This window comes from Mesoplodon mirus, assembly GCF_964341445.2.
Source record: "Mesoplodon mirus genome assembly, chromosome: 11".
Taxonomy (NCBI): domain Eukaryota; kingdom Metazoa; phylum Chordata; class Mammalia; order Artiodactyla; family Ziphiidae; genus Mesoplodon; species Mesoplodon mirus.
The window spans coordinates 76,846,082-76,871,411 of NC_138987.1; the positions used below are offsets into that span (position 1 = coordinate 76,846,082).

General features: G+C 38.3%; 1 protein-coding gene across 2 annotated transcripts in view; it reads left to right on the forward strand.

Annotated features, from left to right (window-relative positions):
- The window catches only part of AMN1 (antagonist of mitotic exit network 1 homolog), a 69,537-nt gene that overhangs the window by 24,668 nt on the left and 19,539 nt on the right, over positions 1-25,330 (forward strand). For both annotated transcript variants that reach the window (XM_082635259.1, XM_082635258.1), the window contains exons 2-5: positions 19,556-19,688; positions 21,729-21,873; positions 24,082-24,299; positions 24,984-25,040. In XM_082635259.1, the coding sequence (XP_082491385.1) occupies positions 19,572-19,688; positions 21,729-21,873; positions 24,082-24,299; positions 24,984-25,040 (537 nt within the window). In that variant the 5' untranslated portion in view covers positions 19,556-19,571. The remainder of the gene's footprint in view (positions 1-19,555; positions 19,689-21,728; positions 21,874-24,081; positions 24,300-24,983; positions 25,041-25,330) is intronic.

A 25,330-nucleotide genomic window follows, 5' to 3' on the forward strand; every position in this document is an offset into this window, starting at 1 on the left:
TTAGGAGGTGGGTCAAAAAGGATCTTGCTGTGATTTATGTCAAAGAGTGTTCTTCCTGTGCTTTCCACTGAGAGTTTTATAGTGTCTGGCCTTACATTTAGGTCTTCAATCCATTTCAAGTTTATTTTTGTGTATGGTGTTAGGAAGTGTTCTAATTTCATTCTTTTACATGTACCTGTCCAGTTTTCCCAGCACCACTTATTGAAGAGGCTGTCTTTGTCCATCGTATATTCTTGCCTCCTTTATCAAAGATAAGGTGACCATATGTGCACGGGTTTATCTCTGGGCTCTCTATCCTGTTCCATTGATCTATATTTCTGTTTTTGTGCCAGTACCATACTGTCTTGATTACTCTAGATTTGTAATATACTCTGAAGCCAGGTAGCCTGATTCCTCCAGCTCCGTTTTTCTTTCTCAAAAGCGCTTTCGCTATTTGGGGTCTTTTGTGTTTCCATACAAATTGTGCAATTTTTTGTTCTAGTTCTGTGAAAAATGCCATTGGTAGTTTCATAGGGATTGTGTTGAAGCTGTAGATTGCTTTGGGTAGAATAGTCATTTTCACAGTGTTGATTCTTCCAATCCAAGAACATGGTATATCTCTCCATCTGTTTATATCATCTTTAATTTCTTTCATCAGTGTTTTATAGTTTTCTCCATACAGGTCTTTTTTCTCCTTAGGTAGGTTTATTCCTAGGTATTTTATTCTTTTTGTTGCAATGGTAAATGGGAGTGATTCTTTAATTTCTCTTTCAGATTTTTCATCATTAGTGTATAGGAATGCAAGAGATTTCTGTGCATTAATTTTGTGTCCTGCTATTTTACCATATTCGTTGATTACTTCTAGTAGTTTTCTGGTAGCATCTTTAGGATTCTCTAAGTATAGTATCATGTCATCTGCGAACACTGACAGCTTTACTTCTTCTTTTCTGATTTGGATTCCTTTTATTTCTTTTTCTTCTCTGATTGCTGCAGCTAAAACATCCAAAACTATGTTGAATAATAGTGGTGAGAGTGGGCATCCTTGTCTTGTTCCTGATTTTAGAGGAAATGGTTTCAGTTTTTCACCATTGAGAATGATGTTGGCTTTAGGTTTGTCATATATGGCCTTTATTATGTTGAGGTAAGTGCTCTCTATGCCTACTTTCTGGAGAGTTTTTATCATAAATGGGTGTTGAATTTTGTCAAAAGCTTTTTCTGCATCTATTGAGATTATCATATGGTTTTTACCCTTTAGTTTGTTAATATGGTGTATCACATCGATTGACCTGCGTATATTGCAGAATCCTTGCATTCCTGGGATAAACCCCACTTGGTCATGGTGTATGATCCTTTTAGTGTTCTGTTGGATTCTGTTTGCTAGTATTTTGTTGAGGATTTTTGCATCTATGTTCATCAGTGATATTGGTCTGTAGTTTTCTTTTTTTGTGACATCTTTGTCTGGTTTTGGTATCAAGGTGATGGTGGCCTTGTAGAATGAGTTTGAGAGTGTTCCTCCCTCTGCTGTATTTTGGAAGAGTTTGAGAAGGATAGGTGTTAGCTCTTCTCTAAATGTTTGATAGAATTCACCTGTGAAGCCATCTGGTCCTGGGCTTTTGTTTGTTGGAAGATTTTTAATCACAGTTTCAATTTCAGTGCTTGTGATTGGTCTGTTTATATTTTCTATTTCTTCCTGGTTCAGTCTTGGAAGGTTGTGCTTTTCTAAGAATTTGTCCATTTCTTCCAGGTTGTCCATTTTATTGTTATTTAGTTGCTTGTAGTAATCCCTCATGATTCTTTGGATTTCTACAATGCCAGTTTTTACTTCTCCTTTTTCATTTCTAATTTTGTTGATTTGAGTCTTCTCCCTTTTTCTCTCAGTGAGTCTGGCTAATGGTTTATCAATTTTGTTTATCTTCTCAAAGAACCAGCTTTTCGTTTTATTGATCTTTGCTATAGTTTTCTTCATTTCTTTTTCATTTATTTCTGATCTGATCTTTTTGATTCTTCTGCTAACTTTAGGGTTTTTTTGTTTTTCTTTCTCTAATTGCTTTAGGTGTAAGGTTAGGTTGTTTATTTGATTTTTTTCTTGTTTCTTGAGGTAGGATTGTATTGCTATAAACTTCCCTCTTAGAACTGCTTTTGCTGCATCCTGTAGATTTTAGCTCATCATGTTTTCACTGTCATTTGTTTCTAGGTATTTTTTGATTTCCTCTTTGATTTCTTCAGTGATCTTGGTTTTTTAGTAGTATATTGTTTAGCCTCCCTGTGTTTGTATTTTTTAGTTTTTTTCTTGTAATTGATGTCTAGTCTCATAGCGTTGTGGTCGGAAAAGATACTTGATACAATTTCAAGTTTATTAAACTTACCAAGGCTTGATTTGTGACCCAAGATATGATCTACCCTGGAGAATGTTCCATGAGCACTTGAGAAGAAGGTGTATTCTGTTGTTTTTGGATGGAATGTCCTATAAATATCAATTAAGTCCATCTTGTATAATGTGTCATTTAAAGTTTGTGTTTCCTTATTTATTTTCATTTTGGATGATCTGTCCATTGGTGAAAATGGGGTGTTAAAGTCCCCTACTATGATTGTATTACTGTTGATTTCCCCTTTTATGGCTGTTAGCATGTGCTTTATACACTCCTGTGTTGGGTGCACAAATATTTACAATTGTTGTATCTTCTTCTTGATTGATCCTTGATCATTATGTAGTGTCCTTCTTTGTCTCTTGTAATAGTCTTTAAGTCTGTTTTGTCTGATATGAGAATTGCTACTCCAGCTCTCTTTTGATTTCCATTTGCATGGAATATCTTTTTCCGTCCCCTCACTTTCAGTCTGTATGTGTCCCTAGGTCTGAAGTCGGTCTCTTTTAGACAGCATATATATGGGTCTTGTTTTTGTATCCATTCAGCAAGCCTGTGTCTTTTGATTGGAGCATTTAATCCATTTACATTTAAGGTAATTGTCAATATGTATGTTCCTATTAGCATTTTCTTAATTGTTTTGGGTTTGTTTTTGTAGGTCTTTTCCTTCTCTTGTGTTTCCTGCCTAGAGAAGTTCCTTTAGCATTTGTTTTAAAGCTGGTTTGCTGGTGCTGAATGCTCTTAAGTTTTGCTTGTCTGTAAAGGTTTTTTTTTTTCTTTTTTTTTTTTGCGGCATGCGGGCCTCTCACTGCCGTGGCCTCTCCTGTTGCGGAGCACAGGCTCCGGACACACAGGGTCAGTGGCCATGGCTCACAGGCCCAGCTGCTCTGCGGCACGTGGGATCCTCCCAGACCAGGGCAGGAACCCGTGTCTCCTGCATCGGCAGGCGGACTCCCAACCTCTGCGCCACCAGAGAAGCCCCTGTAAAGGTTTTAATTATCTCCGTCGAATCTGAATGAGATTCTTGCTGGGTAGAGTAATCCTGGTTGTAGGTTTTTCCCTTTCCTCATTTTTTTAATATGTCCTGCCACTCCCTTCAGGCTTGCAGAGTTTCTGCTGAAAGATTAGCAGTTAACCTTATGGGGGTTCCCTTGAATGTTATTTGTTGCTTTTCCTTTGCTGCATTTAATATTTTTTCTTTGTATTTAATTTTTGATAGTTTGATTAATAGGTGTCTTGGCGTGTTTCTCCTTGGATTTATCCTGTATGGGGCTCTCTGCGCTTTCTGGGCTTGACTATTTCCTTTCCCATGTTAGGGTAGTTTTCAACTATAATGTCTTCAAATATTTTCTCAGACTCTTTTTCTCTTCTTCTTCTGGGACCCCTATAATATGAATGTTGGTGCATTTAATGTTGTCCCAGAGGTCTCTGAGACTGTCCTCAATTCTTTTCATTCTTTTTTCTTTATTCTGCTCTGTGGTAGTTATTTCCACTATTTTATCTTTGAGGTCACTTATCTGTTCTTCTGCCTCAGTTATTCTGCTATTGATTCCTTCTAGAGAATTTTTAATTTCATGTATTGTGTTGTTCATCATTGTGTGTTTACTCTTTAGTTCTTCTAGGTTCTTGTTAAACGTTTCCTCTTTTTTTCTCCATTCTATTTCCAAGATTTTGGATTATCTTTACTATCATTACTCTGAATCCTTTTTCAGGTAGACTGCCTGTTTCCTGTTCATTTGTTTGGTCTGGTGGGTTTTTACCTTGCTCCTTCATCTCTGCATATTTCTCTGTCTTCTCATTTTGTTTAACTTATTGTGTTTGGCATGTCCTTTTCACAGCCTGCAGGTTCATAATTTCCGTTGTTTTTGGTGTCTGCCCCGAGTGGGTAAGGTTGGGTTAGTTGCTTGTGTAGGCTTCCTGGTGTAGGGGACTGGTGCCTGTGTTCTGGCGGGTGGGGCTGAATCTTGTCTTTCAGGTGGGCAGGGCTGAGTCCAGTGGTGTGTTTTGGGGTGTCTGTTAACTTACTATGATTTTAGGCAGCCTCTCTACTAATGGGTGGGGTTGTGTTCCTTTCTTGCTAGTAGTTTGACATGGGGTGTCCAGCACTGGAGCTTGCTGGCCGTTGGGGGAGCTGGGTCTTAGCATTGAGATGGAGATCACTTGGAGAGCTCTTCCCAATTGATATTACGTGGGGCTGCGAGGTCTCTGGTGGTCCAATGTCCTGAACTTGGCTCTTCCACCTCAGAGGCTCAGGCCTGACACCAGGCTGGAGCACCAAGACCCTGTCAGCCAAGTGGCTCAGACGAAAAGGGGGAAAAAAAAGAAAGAAAAATAAATAAAAAATAAGTAAAATAAAACTATTAAAACAAAAAAAAATTTTAATTATTAAAATAAAATAATTTTTAAAAAGAGAACAACGAAACCAATAAACAAATCTACCAATGATAACAAGTGCTAAAAACCATACTACAATAAACAGAAACATCAGAAAGAAGTCAGTTGCAGGCAGCAAACCCCAAGTCCACAGTTGCTCCCAAAGCCCACCTCCTCAATTTTGGGTTGACTTGTTGTCTATTCAGGTATTCCACAGATGCAGGTACCTCAAGTTGATTGTGGGGATTTAATCCACTGCTCCTGAGGCTGCATGGAGAAATTTCCCTTTCTCTTCTTTGTTCACACAGCTCCTGGGGTTCAGCTTTGGTTTTGCCCCCACCTCTGCCTGTAGGTTGCCCTCAGGCTTCTGTTCCTGCCCAGACAAGATGCGGTTAAAGCATCGGCTGATTAGGGGCTCTGGCTCACTCACGCCAGGAGGAGGGGTGGGTACAGTAGTTATAATTGGAATGCGGGGTGAGCCAGCGGTGGCAGAGGCTGGTGTGACATTGCAACAGGCTGAGGCGCACCATGTGTGTTCTCCCAGGGAAGTTGTCCCTGGATCATGGGACCCTGGTAGTGGTGGGCTGCACAGGCTCCCTGTGGGTATGGGTAGTGACCTGCACTTGCACACAGGATCCTTGGTGGCTGCAGCAGCAGCGTTAGTGTTTCCTCCCCATCTCTGGTGTCTGAGCTGATAGCCGCAGCTCACACCAGTTTCTGGAGCTCATTTAGGCGGTGCTCTGCCTTCTGTGGGCAGACAGGTAAGGAATCCCCTCTCCTCGTGCGCCCCAAAACAATGGTTTCTTGCCTCTTAGGCAGGTCCACACTTTTCCCCTGACTCCCTCCTGCCTAGCTGTGGCTCATTAGCCCCCTTCAGGCTGTGTTCATGCAGCCAACCCCAGTCCTCTCCCTGGGATCTGAACTGCGAAGCCCAAGCCTCAGCTCCCAGTGCCCACCTACCCCAACGGGTGAGCAGACAAGCCTCACAGGCTGGTGAGTGCTGGTCGGCACCGATCCTCTGTGCGGGAATCTCTCTGCTTTGCCCTCTGCACCCCTGCTGCTGTGCTCTCCTCCATGGCTCCGAAGCTTCCCCCCCACCAACCCCCCATCTCCGCCAGTGAAGGGGCTTCCTAGTATGTGGAAACTTTTCTTCCTTCACAGCTCCCTCCCAGAGGTGCAGGTCCCGTCCCTATTCTTTTATCTCTGTTTTTTCTTTTTTCTTTTTCCCTACCCAGGTATGTGGGTATTTTCTTGCTTTTGGGGAAGTCTGAGGTCTTCTGCCAGCGGTCAGTAAGTGTTCTGTAGGAGTTGTTCCACATGTAGGTGTATTTTTGATGTAATTGTGGGGAGGAAGGTGATCTCCATGTCTTACTACTCTGCCATCTTGAAGGTACCCCTAATTTATTTTTGGGGGGGCCACACCGTGCAACATGCAAGATCTTAGTTCCCTGACCAGAGATTGAACCTGGGCCCCCTGCATTGGGAGTGTGGAGTCTTAACCACTGGACCACCAGGGTAGTCCGACAAGGATATTTTTCCAAAATTTATAGGAATCCATCATATTTCCCACCTTCATGAGCATGGGTTACTGCAGGGGAACTTGGTGAGCAGTTTACTCAACCAAATGGTCATTATCTTCATAGGATAGAGGTTGGCAAACTTTTTCTGTAAAGGGCCGAAGAGAAATATCTTCAGTTTTGTAGGCTTCTGTCACAATTACTCAACTCTGCCTTTGTAGAGCAAAAGCAGCCATAGACAATACATAATAAAGAAACAGTCATGACTGATTCAATAAAACTTTATTTACAGAAGCAGGCAGCAGACCAGGCTCAGCCCATGGGTTATAGTTTGCTGACTCTGATCTAGAACCAGTTCAATCCAAAAGGAGAATGCAGGTGACTAAACTAAGATTAAGTTTGAATTCTATAAGCTTCTTTTTGGCCAGGCTGCCACCCAGCTGTACCAACCAGGCTGGCTTGGGGTAGCTATTAGGGAAAAGAAAGATGCATCATGCTCAGGAAATGTCAGAGTAGAATTCTAAAATTTCAGAATTGGTCAAGATAACCCTCCACCACTTTAATCCTGATCATTATCTAGAAGGTGGCCAAGGGGATGTCAACTCTTTCAGTGGATGTTTGCATTTAATTAAGATGTGTGGACCAGGAGAAAGTTAAGGAGGTAGAGTCAGAAATCTCTTTAGTTGACTTTTTAAAAAATCCATTTACCTCTTGTTGGAACCAGCAGCTTGAGGATAATAAGGGATATGAAATGTCCATTGAATACCTTGACTATTGGTCCAGTGTTGAGTGAACATTTGCAATAAGAGACATCATACTGTCCAACTGAATATGGCCTAAAGGGCCAAAAACATAACACATTTTATGTTATGGCCAATGTGGCTTGAGTTGGTTGATCAGACTGGAACAGTGACACCATAACCTGAAAACGTATCGACAACAGTAAGGCATCAATGGAGGACCCAAGGCAAGTGGTCAAAGGCTCAATATAGTCAGCTTGTCAGGAGTGAGAGGGGACAACACTCCATGTATTGTGGCCTATTTCATTAGAAAACAAACAGGCAAACTTTTTTTAAAAATTTATTTTATTTATTTATTTTTGGCTGTGTTGGGTCTTCACTGCTGTGCATGGGCTTTCTCTAGTTGCAGCAAGCGGGGGCTACTCTTCGTTGAGGTGCGGAGGCTTCTCACTGCGGTGGCTTCTCTTGTTGCAGAGCACGGGCTCTAGGCTTATGGGCTTCAGTAGTTGTGGCATGTGGGTTCAGTAGTTGTGGCTCATAGGCCCTAGAGTGCAGGCTCAGTAGTTGTGGCACATGGACTTAGTTGCTCAGCAGCATGTTGGATCTTCCTGGACCAGGGCTTGAACCCATGTCCACTGCATTGGCAGGCAGATTCTTACCCACCACACCAGCAGGGAAGCCCAACAGGCAAACTTTTGAAAGGAGGCACAAGACTGGCATGCAGTGGTAGCTTTAACATCAGACACAGATAATCCTTACTTTCCTTGGCCATGATGGTGGATGTGTTGCCATGTTCAGTGTGATGATGGATTCCCAGTAGCAATGACAGGGATCCGGTGGGGCATACTTAATTAACAGCATGAATCCAGCCCATTCCATTAGGGAATGAGCCGTTGCCATGTATATCAGCTATAATTTGTTTCTACAATTCACAGTCCTAAAGAGGACTTGATCTTTAATCTACCAAACTGTGGTCTTGCAAATGGCAGACCAGGTGACTAGGCAATTGGCAATAGTCCAAGAGTCAGTAAAAATATAAGCCTTAATCTTAATAGTATTACCATTATCTAAGGTAGATATTGGCAAACTGCTGTAAGTCTAGACAATGAATATTTTCAGACTTGCAGGCCATATGGTCTCAGCTCTGCCATTATAGTGTGTGAAAGCAGCCATAGACAGTACATAAATGAACAGACATGGCTCTGTTCCAAGGAAACTTTATACACAAAAGCAGATAACAGGCCAGATTTGGCCCATTGGCCATAGTTTTCTGACCCCTGGTCTAAGACAGTGGTAACAGCTTTTATTGTATTTACCCAGAAACTGCCTTTGAGAGGACCCAGATGTTGGACTTAGCAAAGACTTAAAGAAACTACTATAAACGTGTTCAAAGAACTAAGGGATACCATACTTACAGAAGTCAAGGGAGAAACAGCTTGGCAGTTCCTCAAAAAGTTAAACATAGAATTACCATATTACCTGGCAATTCCACTCCTAGGTATGTACCCAACAGAATTGAAACTGGGTACTCAAACAAATACTTGTACACAAATGTTCATAGCAACACTGTTCACAACAGCCAAAATGTAGAAGCAACCAAAATGTCCATCACCAATGAATCAATAAACAAAATGAGATATATCCATACAATGAAATATCATTCAGCCATAAAAAGGAATAAAGTGCTGATACATGAGCATGAATGAACCTCAGAAACATTATGCTAAGTGGAAGAAGCCAGACACAAAAGTTCACATTTATATGAATTAATTTATATGAAATATCTGAAACAGAAAATTCCATAGTGAAAGAAAGCATATTGGTAGATGCCAGGTACTGGGGAAAAAGAGGAATGGAAATTGACTCCTTAATAAGTGTAAGTATTCTTTTGGGCTAATGAAAATGTTTTATAAGTATAGAGGTGGTGGTTACACAACATGAATATACAAAATGCCACTGAATTGTACACTTTAAATGATCAATTTTATATTATGTGAATTTCACCTCAATTTCTAAAAAAGGAAAATAAAAGAAGTAAAGAAAGGCATGATGACAATGTCTCATACAGTAGATACAATAGAGAATATTTATATAGAGATAGAAATTAGATATAAAAAAGAACCAAATGGAAATTCTGGAATTGAAAAAGTACAATAACTGAAATTTAAAAATCACTAGAGGGACTCAGTAGTAGATTTGAACTGGCAGAAGAAAGAATTATGAACTTGAAGATAAATGATAGTATGCAATCTGAAGAGTGGAAAGAAAATAGGATGAAGAAAATGGAACAGAACCTCAGAGAAGTATGGGATAAGCATGTCAACATACATATGATGGGAATACCAGAACAAAAGGAGAGAAAGGAGCAGGAAAAAATTCTTGAAGAAATAATAGCTAAAAGCCAGATTTAATGAGAAATATTAATCTACACATCCAATAAACTCAGTGAATTGAAATTAACTCAATGAATTTGTAGGATAAATACAAAGAGATCTAAACACAAATATCATAGTAAAAATGCTGAGGCCAAAGACCAGAAGAAAGTCCTGTAAGCAGCAAGAGAAAAATTACTCATGTATAAAGGAAGCCTAATTAGATTAACAGTGGACTTCTTATCAGAAACAATGGAGGCAGAAGGTAATGGGATGACATATTTAAAGTGCTGAAAGAAAAACCTCAACTAAGAATACTATAAATAGCAAAACCCAACTGAAAAGTGGGAGCAGGATCTAAACAGATGGTTCTATAAAGGAGATATACGGATGGCTGACAAGCACATGCAAAGGTGCTCAACATCATCAGCCAGCAGTGAAATGCAAATCAAAACCACAATGAGTTATTACTTCATAGCCACTGGGATGGGTATATTAAAAAAAGACAGATTAGGGACTTCCCTGGCAGTCCAGTGGTCAAGACTCCACACTCCCAATGTAGGGAGCCCGGGTTCAGTCCCTGGTCAGGGAACTAGATCCTATGTGCATGCCACCACTAAGAGTCCGCATGCCACAACTAAGAGCCTGCATCCCATGATGAAGATCCTATGTGCCGCAACTAAGGCCTGGTGCAGCCAAAATAAATAAATAAATAAGTAAATAAAAATTTTTAAAAGACAGATTAAAGAAAACATCAAATATTGAAAAGGATGTTGAGAAATTGGAACCCTCACACACTGCTGGTAGGAACATAAAATGGTGTAGCCACTTTGGAAAATAGTTCAGTAGTTCCTCAAATGTTTACACAGAGTTACCATATGACCCAACAGTTTTATGTGACCCAGCAACTGAGCTCTTAGATATGTCCCCAAAAGAAATGAAAACATATGTCCATCCAAAAACTCATACACAAATGTTTATAGCAGCATTATACATAATAGCCCAAAAGTAGAGACAACCCAAATACCCATAAGCTGATGCATGGATAAACAAAAGGCGGTAAAAAGGAATGAAGTGCTGATACATGTTACAACGTAGACAAACTTGAAAATGCTATGCTAAGTGAAGGAAGCCAGTAATAAAATACCACATATTTTATGATTCCATTTATATGAAATGTGCAGATAGGCTAATCTAGAGATACAGAAAATAACACCCTGTCTCGATGTGTCCTCACATGGTAGAAGGGGCTAGGGATTTCTGTGGAGCTTCTGGTAGTTCCCTAGGCTGTGGAAGGTGGGGAGGATTGGCAGGTGACTGCTAATGGGTACAAGATTTGATTTTAGTGTATTGAAAATCTTCTGGAATTAGATAATGATGATGGATGCACAACTCTGTGGATTCACTAAAAACTACTGTAATATCAGTTATATCTTAATAAAGCAGTTACTCCCCAAATGATCTTTTTTAGTTAAGCTTTTAACTTTTAGAATAAATGACATAACTTTCTGTCGATGGTAGATCATCTGATTTCAATATCATAACAGAGTTGAGGATAATGAGAGCTGAGAGTGTAAACTCATTACCCTTCTTATTTCTTGTAGTCCATCCAGTATGAATTACTTAAAACGTGTAAACAACCTAAATAACGCATAGTTTTGGAAAACAGGAGTGAAACCCATGGAGATGTGCCACCCAGCTCACCCTTCAGGGAAGGACTTTCTGCCCTCCTGTGGGAGGAGGGTGAGCAGATAGCTTCCATTACTCAGCTCCATCAGAATCTACCTCTGTTGCAGAGCCACCTAGCTTGAGGTCACACTCTTCCAAGAGCAGCCCACATCAATGGCAAGGATATAAAGTCCCAGCCAAAAATAGAATTCCTGTTTAAAAACTAGTATCTCGTGCATTTATTATGTGCAGGTGTATGGTTTGAATTTTCACTGTTAATATCCTCAAGATGGATACATAACAGTTAACTATGCTTTGGAATTTGTGAATACTTATGAGGTCTGCTATGGTCTGAATGTTTTTGTACCTCTAAAATTCATATGTTGCAATCCTACCCCTAAAGGTATACTGTTAGTAGCTGGGGCCTTTGGGAGGTGTTTAAATCATGAGGGTGGAGCCTTATGAATGGGATTAGTGCCTTTACAAAAGAATCTCCAGAGAAATCCCTGGCCCCTTCCACCATGTGAGGACACATAAAGAAGGTCCCAGCTGTGAATCAGGAAGAGAACCCTTACCCAACCATGCTGGCACTTTGATCTTGGACTTCCAGCATCCAGAACTGTAAAAATTAAAGTTATTTTCTTTTTAAGCTACCTGGTCTATGGTATTTTGTTATTGCAGTTCAACAAGATAAAGACAGAGTCCTTAAGAAGAGGAAAACTGAAACCTTCTCTATGAGGTTTGCTTTCACAACACAAAGATTACAGGACTCTCATGCAAAACTACTTGTGCAAAGAAGCGTTAACAGTCAAAATTTATAAAGTATCTAAAGGAAAAATATAGCATGAAAGAGACTCCACAGAAAATAGGAGAATTGACACTTTACGAACTACAGACAATAGAATTTTGAAAAATATTTTAAAACAAAGATATTGGAAATGTTCAAAAACAAAGGAGCAGTTATCCTTAAGGGAAGGATATAGATAAAATAACAGACAGATTTTTTAAAAATTAAAAGCCCTAAGAAAGAAAAAGGTAGTCATTGAAATAACCACCTAAATTCCTTTGCATGTTTCATAATGGATGATAGACTGGATTTTGACCACATCCTGTCTTAAGATAAGACCTACTAGTCCCCCCCCCCAACCCATTCCATTCTTTTTCACAGTTAGCTGAGTCTGGGACCCTGCAGGCACTTTTTTTTCTTTTTTAAGTTTTTTTTTTTAACATCTTTATTGGAGTATAATTGCTTTACAATGGTGTGTTAGTTTCTGCTTTATAACAAAGTGAATCAACTATGTATATACACATATCCCCATATTGCCTCCCTCTTGCGTCTCCCTCCCAACCTCCCTATCCCACCCGTCTAGGTGGTCAAAAGCACCCAGCTGATCTCCCTGTGCCATGCGACTGCTTCCCACTAGCTGTTTTACATTTGATATATATGTGTATATGTCCATGCCACTGTCTCACTTCGTCCCAGCTTACCCTTCCCCCTCCCCGTGTTGTCGAGTCCATTCTCTATATATCTGCATCTTTATTCCTGTCTTTCCCCTAGGTTCTTCAGAACCATTTTTAAAAAATTCTATATATATATGTGTTAGCATACAGTATTTGTTTTTCTCTTTCTGACTTACTTCACTCTGTGTGGCAGACAGAGTCCATCCACCTCACTACAAATAACTCAGCTTCCTTTCTTTTTATGGCTGCCTGCAGGCACTTTTGAGGTCACCATTACTGCAGGTTGGCCTTATCCTGCTACTTGGAGTACTATTGATAGTAGCTTTAATTAAATGCTTTAAGTGACAAATTGAACAGATTTGGTTTTAGCCTCTGTTGATCAAATTAATTTAAATGGCTGACAGAGTGGCATACTTACATGAATATTTGAATTCAGCCAAGAACATGTTGGGGTAGATTGTTGGGAGAGGCAGTGCTGTGGACCTGCACATTCTTGCTGGGTATACCAAGAATGCGGGGCCTTGATTACCTAGGACATTTCTCAAGGTTGTGTTTGTAGCAAACAGACTTGAGGGATGAAGTATTTTCTCCTTCCAAAAAGAGCAGGCTTGCTTCAGTTTGATATAAAAATGGTGAATTCCCCCAAGCTCAGTGTTCCTCTCCTGTAATACAACCCACTGCATGGGCAAACATTTATCTGGACCTACCTACATTATATTTGCAGGACTTGGAGGGCATGGGGAACCAACAGAAACATGAAGCTCTGGCTACTGCTCTTGTCATTAGTAATAAAGTCCTTTTTCTCTGACCCATGGATCTCATGTCTTCTGCTAGCATTCGTGAAATGGTAATAAAGCTAACTCATAAACTAGTAAGTAGGGTAAACTCTCAGACTCTGCACAGTTCTTGACAATTGCAAAAATCAATTACAAGAGGGTTTTTAAGTCAAAAAGTGAAAGGTAAAACAATGAGTGAATTTTTTCTAGAAGAAAGCATAGGAGACTATTTTCATGAATGTAGAACAGTGAAAGAGTTCATAAACAGGACACAAAAAAATACTTGCTATAAAGAAAACACATATTGGACCTCATCAAATGTACTTCTCCACAACATAAAACATGATTAAGAGAATGAAAAGGCAAACCACAGAATGGGAGTCTATAATTGCAACATAAATAATCAGCAGAAGGCTCATGTCTGTAATATAAGAGGAACTCCTACGTACCACTAAGTAAAACAGTCAACCCAAAAGAAAACTGGACATGATACTTGGACAGAAACTCCAAGAGACTATCCAAATGTATCAATACAATAAAGGAATGAAAATGTGCTCAAATTAATAATCTGGGATTGAAATTTAAAGCCACAATGCATTGTTACTATATTCTCACTATACTGGCAAAAATTAAAGAGACTGACAATGCCAAGTGTTGACAAGGATATGGATTCCAGGAACTTTCATTGACTGATGGTAGGATCTTGAATCAGTACAAACACCTTGGAAAACTGTTGGGCATTAAGCTAAACATATGCATACCATATGAGTCAGCAGTTCCACTCCCAGGTATGTACTTGATTGAAACATAGGCACATGTGTACCAAGAGACATATCCCAAAATATTCATATTAATATTCCTAATAGTAAAAAATTATAAACCACCACACTGTACATCAACAGTCAAATAGATAAATAAATTGTTCGTACAGTGGAATATTATGCAGCAGTGAAAATGGGCATGAACAAACTATAGCTATCTACAACAACGCAGATGAATCTTGCAAAGATGTTAGCAAAAGAAGCCAAAGAAAGATGGTGGAGCAACAGTAAAACCAAACTGAATGGTTTTACTGAAGTGAAAAACATCAATATAGATAGGAACATTACTTAAGGGTAAAAGGAATGTTCCACGAGAAGATAAAATGATCATAAATTTGCAACCAACACCATAGTTTTATAAAAAGGAAAACTCACAATTACAAGGACAATTGTCAAATTTAGTCATTGTAGGAAACTTAATACATGATATAAGTACAGAAAGAATACTATATGCTCTTTATGCATATGTACTTTAGTATTAGAAGTATAATAAAATCATGGACAGAAACTATTTTTAAAACTTCATGGTAGTAGTTGTTTCTGAAAAGGGAGATAAAGAAAGTCAACCTGAATAGGTGGACAGAGGCTTTAATTTTATCTGAAATGTTATATAATGGATTTAATCTTATTAATATTATTAGTATTAATATAATTATATTATTAATTAATAATTAATTATATTATTAATATAATGTTTTGAAATGGATTAAAGACCTAAACATAAGGCCGGATACTATAAAACTCTTAGAGGAAAACATAGGCAGAACACTCATTGACATAAATCACAACAAGATCTTATTCAATCCACCTCCTAGATTAATGAAAATAAAAATAAATGATTGGGACCTAATTAAACTTAAAAGCTTTTTCACAGCAAAGGAAACCATAAGCAAAATGAAAAGACAGCCCTCAGAATGGGAGAAAATATTTGCAAACTAAGCAACTGACAAGGGATTAATCTCCAAAATATACAAACAACTCATGCAGCTTAATATCAAAAAAACCAACCCAATCAAAAAATTGGCATAAGATCTACATAGACATTTCTCCAAAGAAGACATACAGGTGGCCAAAAAGCACATGAAAAAATGTTCAACATCACTAATTATTAGAGAAATGCAAATCAAAACTACAATGAGGTATCACCTCATACCAGTCAGAATGGCCATCATCAAAAAATCTACAAACAGGGACTTCCCTGGTGGTCCAGTGGTCAAGAATCTGCCTTACAATGCAGCGGACACAGGTTCGGTCACTGGTCAGGGAACTAAGATCCCACATGCCGTGGGGCAACTAAGCCCACACGCCACAACTGCTGAGCTCATGTGCCTCAACTAGAGAGCCCGTGTGCCGCAAACTGCAGAGCCCATGTGCTCTGGAACCTGTGCACCACAGCTACAGAGCCCACATGCCCTGGAGCCAGTGTGCCACAACTAGAGAGAAGCCTGTGCACTGCAGCGAAAGATCCCACATGCCTCAATGAAGATCTTGCACGCTGCAACTAAGGCCTGATGCAGCCAAAAATAAATTAAAAAAAAAAACTACAAACAGTAAATGTTGGAGATGGTGTGGAGAAAAGGGAACCCTCCTATACTCTTGGTGGCAATGTAAATTGGTACAACCTCTATGGAGAACAGTATGGATGTTCCTTATAAAACTAAAAATAGAACTACTATACGGCCCAGCAATCCCACGCCTGGGCATATATCCAGAGAAAACCATAATTCAAAAAGATACATACACCCCAGTGTTCATTGCAGCACTACTTACAATAGCCAGGACATGGTAACAACCTGAATGTCCATCGACAGAGGAATGGATAAAGAAGATGTGGCACATATATACAATGGAATATTACTCAGCCATAAAAAGGAACAAAATAATGCCCTTTGCAGCAACATGGATGGACCTAGAGATTGTCATACTAACTGAAGTAAGTCAGACATAGAAAGACAAATATATCACTTATATGTGGAATCTAAAAATAGGTTACAAATGAACTTATCTACAAGAGATAAATAGAGTTACAGTCATAGAAAACAAACTTATGGTTACCAGGGTGTAGGGAGAGGGGGAGAGATAAATTGGGAGGTTTGGATTGACATATACACACGACTGTATATAAAACAGACAACTAATAAGGACCTACTGTATAGCACAGGGAACTCTACTCAATACTCTGTAATGGCCTATGTGGGAAAAGAATCTAAAGAAGAGTGGATATATGTATATGTAAAACTGATTCACTTTGCTGTACACCTGAAACTAACACAACATTCGAAATCAGTTATACTCCAATAAAAATTTTTTAAAAAAAGAACAACTTCATGGTAATAGTTGTTTCTGCAAATGGAGATAAAGAAAGTAAACCTAAATAGGCAGACAAAGGAGGCTTTAATTTTATCTGAAGTGTTTTATATCTTATGAAAGGTACCTGACACAAAATGATAAAATAAATTTTTAAATTCTTGGTTTGGGGTACATGATTTATATCATTCTATTTTATTTTTCTGTATTTTTGAAAATTTTCATTATAAAATGGTAATGTACATAAACTAGCAAAAACTTGTAGAAATAGAAAGAGAAGTTGATTTCAAAATACAAGTATTGCAAACTAAGAATTCTACAGATTTAGTAGAAAAAATAAGAACATAGAAGAATTAAATGATACTCATCAATAAATAATCATATACACATAATATATTTGTGTATTAATCAATAAATAATCATATACACATAATATATTTGTGTATACATACACAGATATTTAGACACATATATAATACACAGAAAGAGAACATTACATCTCTCAGAGAGTATACATTCTCTGAATATTTATAGAGCATATACAAAATCAGTCATGTATTTGGCCACAAAAATACCTCTTACAAATTTAAGTAAAAAACAGCAAAATAGACAAAGGATATGAATAGACAATCCTGAGAAAAGAAAATCTAGATAGCCAGCATGTTTATGAAAAGATATTAAATTTACTAGTAATTAAAGAAATACAAATTAAAGTAATGAGATACCACTTTTCACCCATGAGATCTTCCAACATTTAAGAGTAAGTAGATCTTAAAAACAGTGCTAAGGGATTTCCCTGATGGCACAGTGGTTAAGAATCCACCTGCCAATGCAGGGGACATGAGTTCAAGCCCTGGTCCAGGAAGATCCCACATGCTGCGGAGCAACTAAGCCCGTGAGCCACAGCTACTGAAGCCCATGCACCTAGAGCCCGTGCTCTGCAACAAGAGAAGCCACCACAATGAGAAACGCATGCACCACAACGAAGAGTAGCCCCCACTCACTGCAACTAGAGAAAGCCCACGCACAGCAATGAAGACCCAATGCAGCCAAAAATAAATAATAAATAAATAACAAAAAACCAAACCAAACCAAAAAAAAAAAACAGTGCTGAGTGAAAGACTAAGCAAATCTATGACAAATACCACATACATAAATTAGAAATATATCCATATAACAATCATGTTAAGAGGGTACATACAACAAAAGGATACATACCAGACATTAGAATGGTTTCCTGGAGTGGTGGGGGATGAGATTGGGAAATGGACATAATGGAAAAATAAATAAAATGAACAATAATACCTACTGCTTAGGGATGTAGAGGAAAGGGAACCCTCCAACACTGCTGATGGAAATATGAAGAAAACAATCTGACACCATATGTTACCATGGAATTCTCATCAATAGGGGATGACTAAAGTCATCCACACTGTGAAATATTATATTGGCATTAAAGGAGAGTTAAAACCACACTTGATGTTTTAAAGAATTTCCTAAGGTATTATTGAATGAAAGAGGGTATAGAAAAGTGAGTATACAGTGATGCCATTCTAGGAAACAGTGATCTCTCCCCACCCCCAACCTAACCCTTTAAATGTATGTTTGAGTACATACATACATGTGTGAGTACACGTGTGTGTGTACAAGCACAGAGAAAAAAATAAGAGGGAACATACACGGAACAGGGTGAGGAACTAAATAATGGAAGGGGGAAGGAAAGGAGAGGGAAAGGCAGAGGCAACCAAAAGAAGAAAAAATAAAGATTGCACTAAAAAAATTCAAGTGTATGATCATATTTATTCATGAATGTAAAAGTGTATATATGAGGGAGTATTTGTAGGCAGAAATTAAATAAGGTTTGTATTATTTGTTTAACATATGAGTGTCTCGGATAGTTGGAATCTCAGGCCACATATGGGGTATGTTGGTCATGTAGGTCTCGGTTGTTGCCTGCTTTGATAACTCTGTGCATGTGCAATACTGGCACTAAGTTTATTATCTCTGTGATTTGTACTATTTGTGGAATCTTTGTGGTTACAGTTCTTTCTTGAGTGATTCTAATACCTGCATAATTTTTAAGAAAAATAGTGAAAGCAAGATTGTTGGATTAACAAATAAAATTTGTCAATTTGTAGGCCCTAATTTAATGTTTAGTTAGAAATATGTGACTAAAAACTTGGTGGAAACTGTGTCTTAGGAATTGGAGAGACTGACTTAAGAAAAATATCTTGTCATCATAATGCATTTTAGTAAATGAGGTATGATGAGAAAAATTTGTAGAGGAAAAGAAACTTGCCCATAACTGAGCACAGACTAGGCTTTTGCATCGTACCAAGCTTAAGTTGTAAATATTCATATAAAATGTACACCCTGTTTATGAAAGGACTAAGCACTAACAAATAGCACTTGGAGGTTCCTTAAAAAACTAAAAATAGGAACTACCATATGACCCAGCAATCCCACTACTGGGCATATACCCTGAGAAAACCATAATTCAAAAAGAGTCATGTACCACAATGTTCATTGCAGCTCTATTTACAATAGCCAGGACATGGAACCAACCTAAATGTCCATCGACAGATGAATGGATAAAGAAGATGTGGCACATATACACAATGGAATATTAGTCATAAAAAGAAACGAAACTGAGTTATTTGTAGTGAGGTGGATGGACCTAGAGTCTGTCATACAGAGTGAAGTAAGTCACAAAGAGAAAAACAGATACCATATGCTAACGCATATATATGGAATCTAAAAAGAAAGAAGGTACTGATGAACCTAGTTGCAGGGCAGGAATAAAGATGTAGACATAGAGAGTGGGCTTGAGGACACAGGATGGGAGGGGGAAGCTGGGATGAAGTGAGAGTAGCATCGACATATATACACTACCAAATGTAAAACAAGTTAGCTAGTGGGAAGCAGCTGCATAGCCCAGGGAGATCATCTCGGTGCTTTGCAATGACCTAGAGGGGTGGGATAGGGAGGATAGGAGGGAGGCTCAAGAGGGAAGGAATATGGGGGTATATGTATGCATATGGCTGATTCACTTTGGTGTACAACAGAAACTAACACAGTATTGTGAAGCAATTATTCTCCAATAAAGATCTATTTAAAAAAAAATATTAGGAATCAGTACCCGTACAGTGTAATTTACTATATTGTATTTGTATTTCAGATGCCTTTGGTGCTTCATGAAGAATATTTCGAGATATATCACAGACATTAAGCCTTTGCCACCCAACATAAAAGATAGACTGATCAAAATAATGAGCGTGCAGGGGCAGATAACAGATTCTAATATAAGTGAGGTAAGAGCATATACAAAGAGCATGTATAGCCTGTAAAGCAGGCTATTATAGTTTACTGTTTAGCTATGGTTTCAGATTTTTGGAAAGTGGTCTATAGTAGGATTCGTAATAATTTTAAAATATAATGAAGTGTTGGGGTTCTTTTTTTCTCCCGATAACCAGAATGTCCATGTGTAATAGTTTCTAAGAAATCTTCTCCCACTGTTCTTACAGGTGTTTCTCTTGTCTTCATGGTGACAGCATCCATGAACTCCATATCTTCAAGAAGTTTAAACGTTTTGCTTGAGTACACCTTAAGAAAGCTGGAAACAATTAAAATGCAGGGCGAATAAACAAATGGCAAAAAAAGACCCACAAGAAGAAATGTATATGTTACATTGTGACGCTAGCGCACAAGCCACACCTGTGTGTAACAGTACTCTGTACAGTACACTTGGATATTTTCTGTTTTATTCTAGTATGTCTTATTCCATTTAAAAAATGATCGCCTTTATTTCTCACAAATATCATCCTCATCTTAATGAGGATAGTGAGGCACAAAAAGAAAGCAGAGGTTGATCACAATCACAGGCTTGGAACTCAGGCAGCCTGCCTCCAGAGTACATGCTCGTTTATACACTGTACTATATTGCCTCTTAAAATCAGTCTGAATGTTCAACTTAAGTGTTTGCCAGTGTAGGATACATTTAATAAGTTACGGTGCATGCATAAAATGAAATAGTATGTAACCACAATTAATTATTTTTTAAAAAAGTGCCCATTTATAAATATATATGATCTGATCCCATTTTTCTTCAAACGTTTTTTTAAAAACTCATAAAACATCAAAACTAACGTTATGTTTGTCACTGGGTGTTGATATTATGGGTAATTTTAGCTATAACTAGTTAAACGCGTGGCCTTTGGAATTAGGAAGACCTGGCTTCCCATCCTAGCTCGGCTCCTTTTTTAGCTGTGTACTTTGTGTTGCTACTTAAGCTCTGAGTGATTCAATTTTCTCATTTATAAAATAGCAATGACCAATCTCTTAGGGTGGGGTGTGTGTGTGTGTGTGTGTGTGTGTATGTGTATGTGTATGTAAGAGAGAGAGAGAGAGAGAATATTAAATGACATATTTTATATAACACACTTATAGTACCCTTCCTGGTAAATGCTCAATAAATAGAAATAGTTATTTGTATCATTTCTATAATTTTTCTGTGCTGTCTGAATGTTTTACAATAACAGTACATTACTTTCATGTTCAGAAAAGTATAAGCCATTTATATTTTCATAAAAATAAAGCAAAAGAGAAGGAAAATACCCCCAGAAAAAGAGCTCAGGGCTTCCCTGGTGGTGCAGTGGTTGAGAGTCTGCCTGCCGATGCAGGGGACGCGGGTTCGTGCCCCGGTCCGGGAAGATCCCACATGCCGCGGAGCGGCTGGGCCCATGAGCCACGGCCGCTGAGCCTGCGCGTCCGGAGCCTGTGCTCCGCAATGGGAGAGGCCACAACAGTGACAGGCCTGCAAACCACAAAAAAAAGAGCTCAGAATGCTTTGAAATTGACCTGCTATTTGTTGTCCTCAAGTAAACACTCAGTAATACTGGGTTTGTTTGTACTAGCTCCCAAAAAGAAAAATGAAGGAGGTAAATATTCTAGATAAGCGTTTGGTATATAAGTGCTTAAAGACTCGTAACTTGCTGAGCAAAGAGACACAGAGTTAGAATCTCTAATAATAGGAACCACTGGAAGAGGATAAGCTCCTCCCACCACCTTGGTTCTGCTTGCAGGTCTAGTGGGTCCTTACTCTGTGCCAGCTGTCTCAACAGTGCTCTGTGTCCCAGTGAGACTTTGGGGACACTAGAAGCTGCACCTCCAGTTGGAAGTTGGTTGTTTTTTTCCTGCTGTATGTATCTGTCTTCACACAGATATGTTTCTGTATTCTTTGCTGTATTTTCCACCTGCTGTTTGTCTGTTATGACCATCAAAACACTGAATATGGAATAAACATTTATATTTATAGGAAATATTAATTTCTCAAAATCATGTATTTATTATAGATTTTACATCCTGAAGTCCAAACTCTAGATCTACGAAGCTGTGATATTTCAGATACTGCTCTCCTGCACCTATGTAACTGCAGAAAATTGAAGAAATTAATTTTAAATTCCTCAAAAGAAAACAGAATTTCCATAACTTCAAAAGGTATGCTTATTAACACAATGAATTGGTTGAGTACTGTTCACCATCTGGCATAATTTTGGAGCAGAGAAGGGGAAAATATGTTAAAAGAGAGTATAAATATGTCAAAGAAATAGGAACTATATTTATCAATAAAATATTCAAACTAAGCTAGAGAATCCAAATTAGAATTCTTGCTTATAATCAGTGCTGAAAGTTGGGAAATACACTAAGTCACTACCTTGAAGTTTAAACATACTTAAAATAAACATGGATAGATACCTCTATATTTTAAATATTTTACCTAGTATAGTGAAACAAGAAATGACCAGTTCATACTTTGTTAAGGCTTTCTTGTAATATTACAACAGAAAGTTAAATCATCATCATCAGATTAAATTTACTAGGCACTCTCCTATCAGCCTGTTCACTGCATAGTTTTTGTAGCCAGAGCATAAGCTGCCCCATTTTGAACAGCACAAAACTAATCATATATTTTCCACTTCTGCTGCCATAAAACTATATTAGACAATGACTGATTGACTAGGAAAGAACTAATCCTTAATTCCAGATACCAACTAATCAGATACCAGCTTCATTCCAGATACCAATTTCAAGGACATGGGCCTGGAAGATGGGAACAATTTATACTATAAGCCAGTCATATAGCAAAATCACCAAGCTCCCAGTTCCCTGAAAGATATAAAGGTCTAACACACACTCCTAAGTTGTTTTTACAGGAAGCATACCCCCACAAGATGAAAACTGCTGACCATCAGCACGTAGACCCCAGACTGGTTGAAACCAGAAGATTGGTGTTGCTTGAAACTTCACCTTGATGCCAACCAATCTGAAAATTGTGTACAAACTGCTCATGTACCCTGAAGCTCCCTCCCTCACACTGCCTATAAAATCTTTGTCTCCCATCCGGCAACTTGGAGATGGTCTTAGGACAGTAGTCCACCAGCTTCCCAGGTTGCTGGCCTCCTGAATACAGCAAACTTTTCCTTTTCCACCAACACTTGTCTCTGGAGTATTGGCCTTTCGAGCAGCAAGCAGCCGAACTTGGTACCGGCCTTGTCCAGTTACAGTTTTTTGTTTGTTTGTTTGTTTTGCAGTACATGGGCCTCTCCAGTTACAGTTTTTTATAGCCAGACAAACTGCATTTTTCAGTGTGACTGTTACATGAATTAATGGATTTTTACCATTTTTTTTCAATAGAGGATTTTTATCTTTTTCTTCAGCATAAGAAAGAGTTATTTGGCTACCTAGGTTTCTGAAAAATCTTGTGGGTAGTTGGCTCTATTTTACAATCAGCTCGGTTAGCAAGTTAGGGTATTCATAATACTGCAAAGAAGCATAAGTTTTAAAATGTTTACACAAATATTGATTCACTAAAAAGAACTTTCATGCTGGACACTAATGAATAAAATAAGAGTTCTTTCTTAAGATATGGAAAACAATAAAAAGGACCTACACACGAATTTACCATCTTCCCTTCTGTGTATTTTGCCCATGAAAGTGTCTTTTAACAGTGCTATGATGGTTGTCCATGACTGAAGGGCCCAGGATTCCTGAAGTACGTTTCTATTTATGTGGCACATTATTCACGTACCTGTCACTAAAGTGCTTTTACATCAGTTGAATTGGATTTAAGGGCTTCTGTTTTCTTGACCCTTGATAAAATGTAAGATGGGTCCAGGCTAACAAAGAAGGAGCATGTTGGTAGCAAAGGGCAGAATCAAAGAGGGAAGAGAGAACACAGAGATACAGGTATGATTCCTAAGGATAAGCATGAAAACTATTACTTAAGACATTTGGGCCATTTAACTTTTGATTTCTTTTCAGAGTCCACGAGAAAATTAACTTTATTTAAAACTTTTAACAAAAAGAAGTATCATCTACTATTTAATTACCTATTTTGGTTCTGAATGACTTTTGGCTATTTCCTAAAAGCAAGTCTAATCATAAACAAAAAAGTCTTGTCATTAATTGCAGATATTCTGAAGAATATACTACAGATTATGTAGAGAATTCTTGAAACATTCCAAAAGAGTTTTAAATAATGACAACATCACTGGAAATAAAGTATATCCCCACATGCACTACTTTGAAAAAGGCTAACATGCAATTGGATATATCAGTACTGGTGATTGCTGAAATGAAAATCAGTCACATTTCTCATATATAAACATATATAGCTCATTGATACAGAATTATGTTTTCCCTCAGGAATAAAAGCTGTGGCTTCATCTTGTTCTTACCTGCACGAAGCTTCTTTGAAAAGATGCTGCAATCTCACTGATGAAGGAGTCCTTGCTCTTGCACTCAATTGCCGGCTGCTAAAGATCATTGATTTAGGTGGCTGCTTAGGTATTACTGATGTGTCCTTGCAGGCGTTAGGAGAAAACTGCCCATTTTTGCAGTGTGTTGATTTTTCATCTACTCAGGTAAATGAAATACAGACTTGAAAGGTAGAGACTGTATGTATTTGCCCAGAGTATTTCCATAACTCAACCTAATTCTTTTTGTTGTTGCTAAAAAATTTTTTATTCATTTGTTTATTTATGTATGTATTTATTTATTTTTGGCTATGTTGGGTCTTCGTTGCTGCGAGCGGGCTTTCTCTAGTTGCGGAGAGTAGGGGCTACTCTTCGTTGCAGTGCACGGGCTTCTTATTGCGGTGGCTTCTCTTGTTGTGGATCACAGGCTCTAAGGTGTGCGGGCTTCACTAGTTGTGGTGTGTGGGCTTCAGTAGTTGTGGCTTGCGGGCTCTAGAGCGCAGGCTCAGTAGTTGTGGCGCAAGGGCTTAGTTGCTCCACAACATGTGGGATCTTCCCAGACCAGGGCTCGAACCTGTGTCCCCTGCATTGGCAGGCGGATTCTTAACCATCGCGCCACCAGGGAAGTCCACTAAAATTGTTGGCTTCATGCTTTGGTAGTTAAATAATTACAGTATAATTTGGCACACACCCCCCCCAATTATTTTCAGTAAGGGTGGAAGGTATGTGTGGCTAAGACACGTTTGCCAAACGGGAGGAAATAAAACTATATCTAAATAATTAATAATTTTTATAAAAGTTTGCTTCCATCATCTCCATTTACGTGCTATGTTCCTTTTTTCCTTTGCTCAGGTATCTGACAGTGGTGTGGTTGCGCTTGTTAGTGGACCTTGTGCCAAGATATTAGAGGTAATTTTAAAATATCTGTAAAGATGATGATTATCTGAATTCACATTATCCTCAGAAATTCCTTTTTAAACCTAGAAGACAACCAGTGCCTTATTCTCATTAGGTATTTCCATGGACTTTTTTTTTTTTTTTTTTTTTTTTTGCCTCCACCTCTTTATTCCCAGAGTGAAGAAAAACTGGTTAAAGTTAGGAGATAAAGTATACTTTATAATAAAACCCATTTTACTTCCAATAAAAGTTCTTACTCTCCAGAAATTTTAGCTTCTAATACATTTAAAGATAGTCTTATT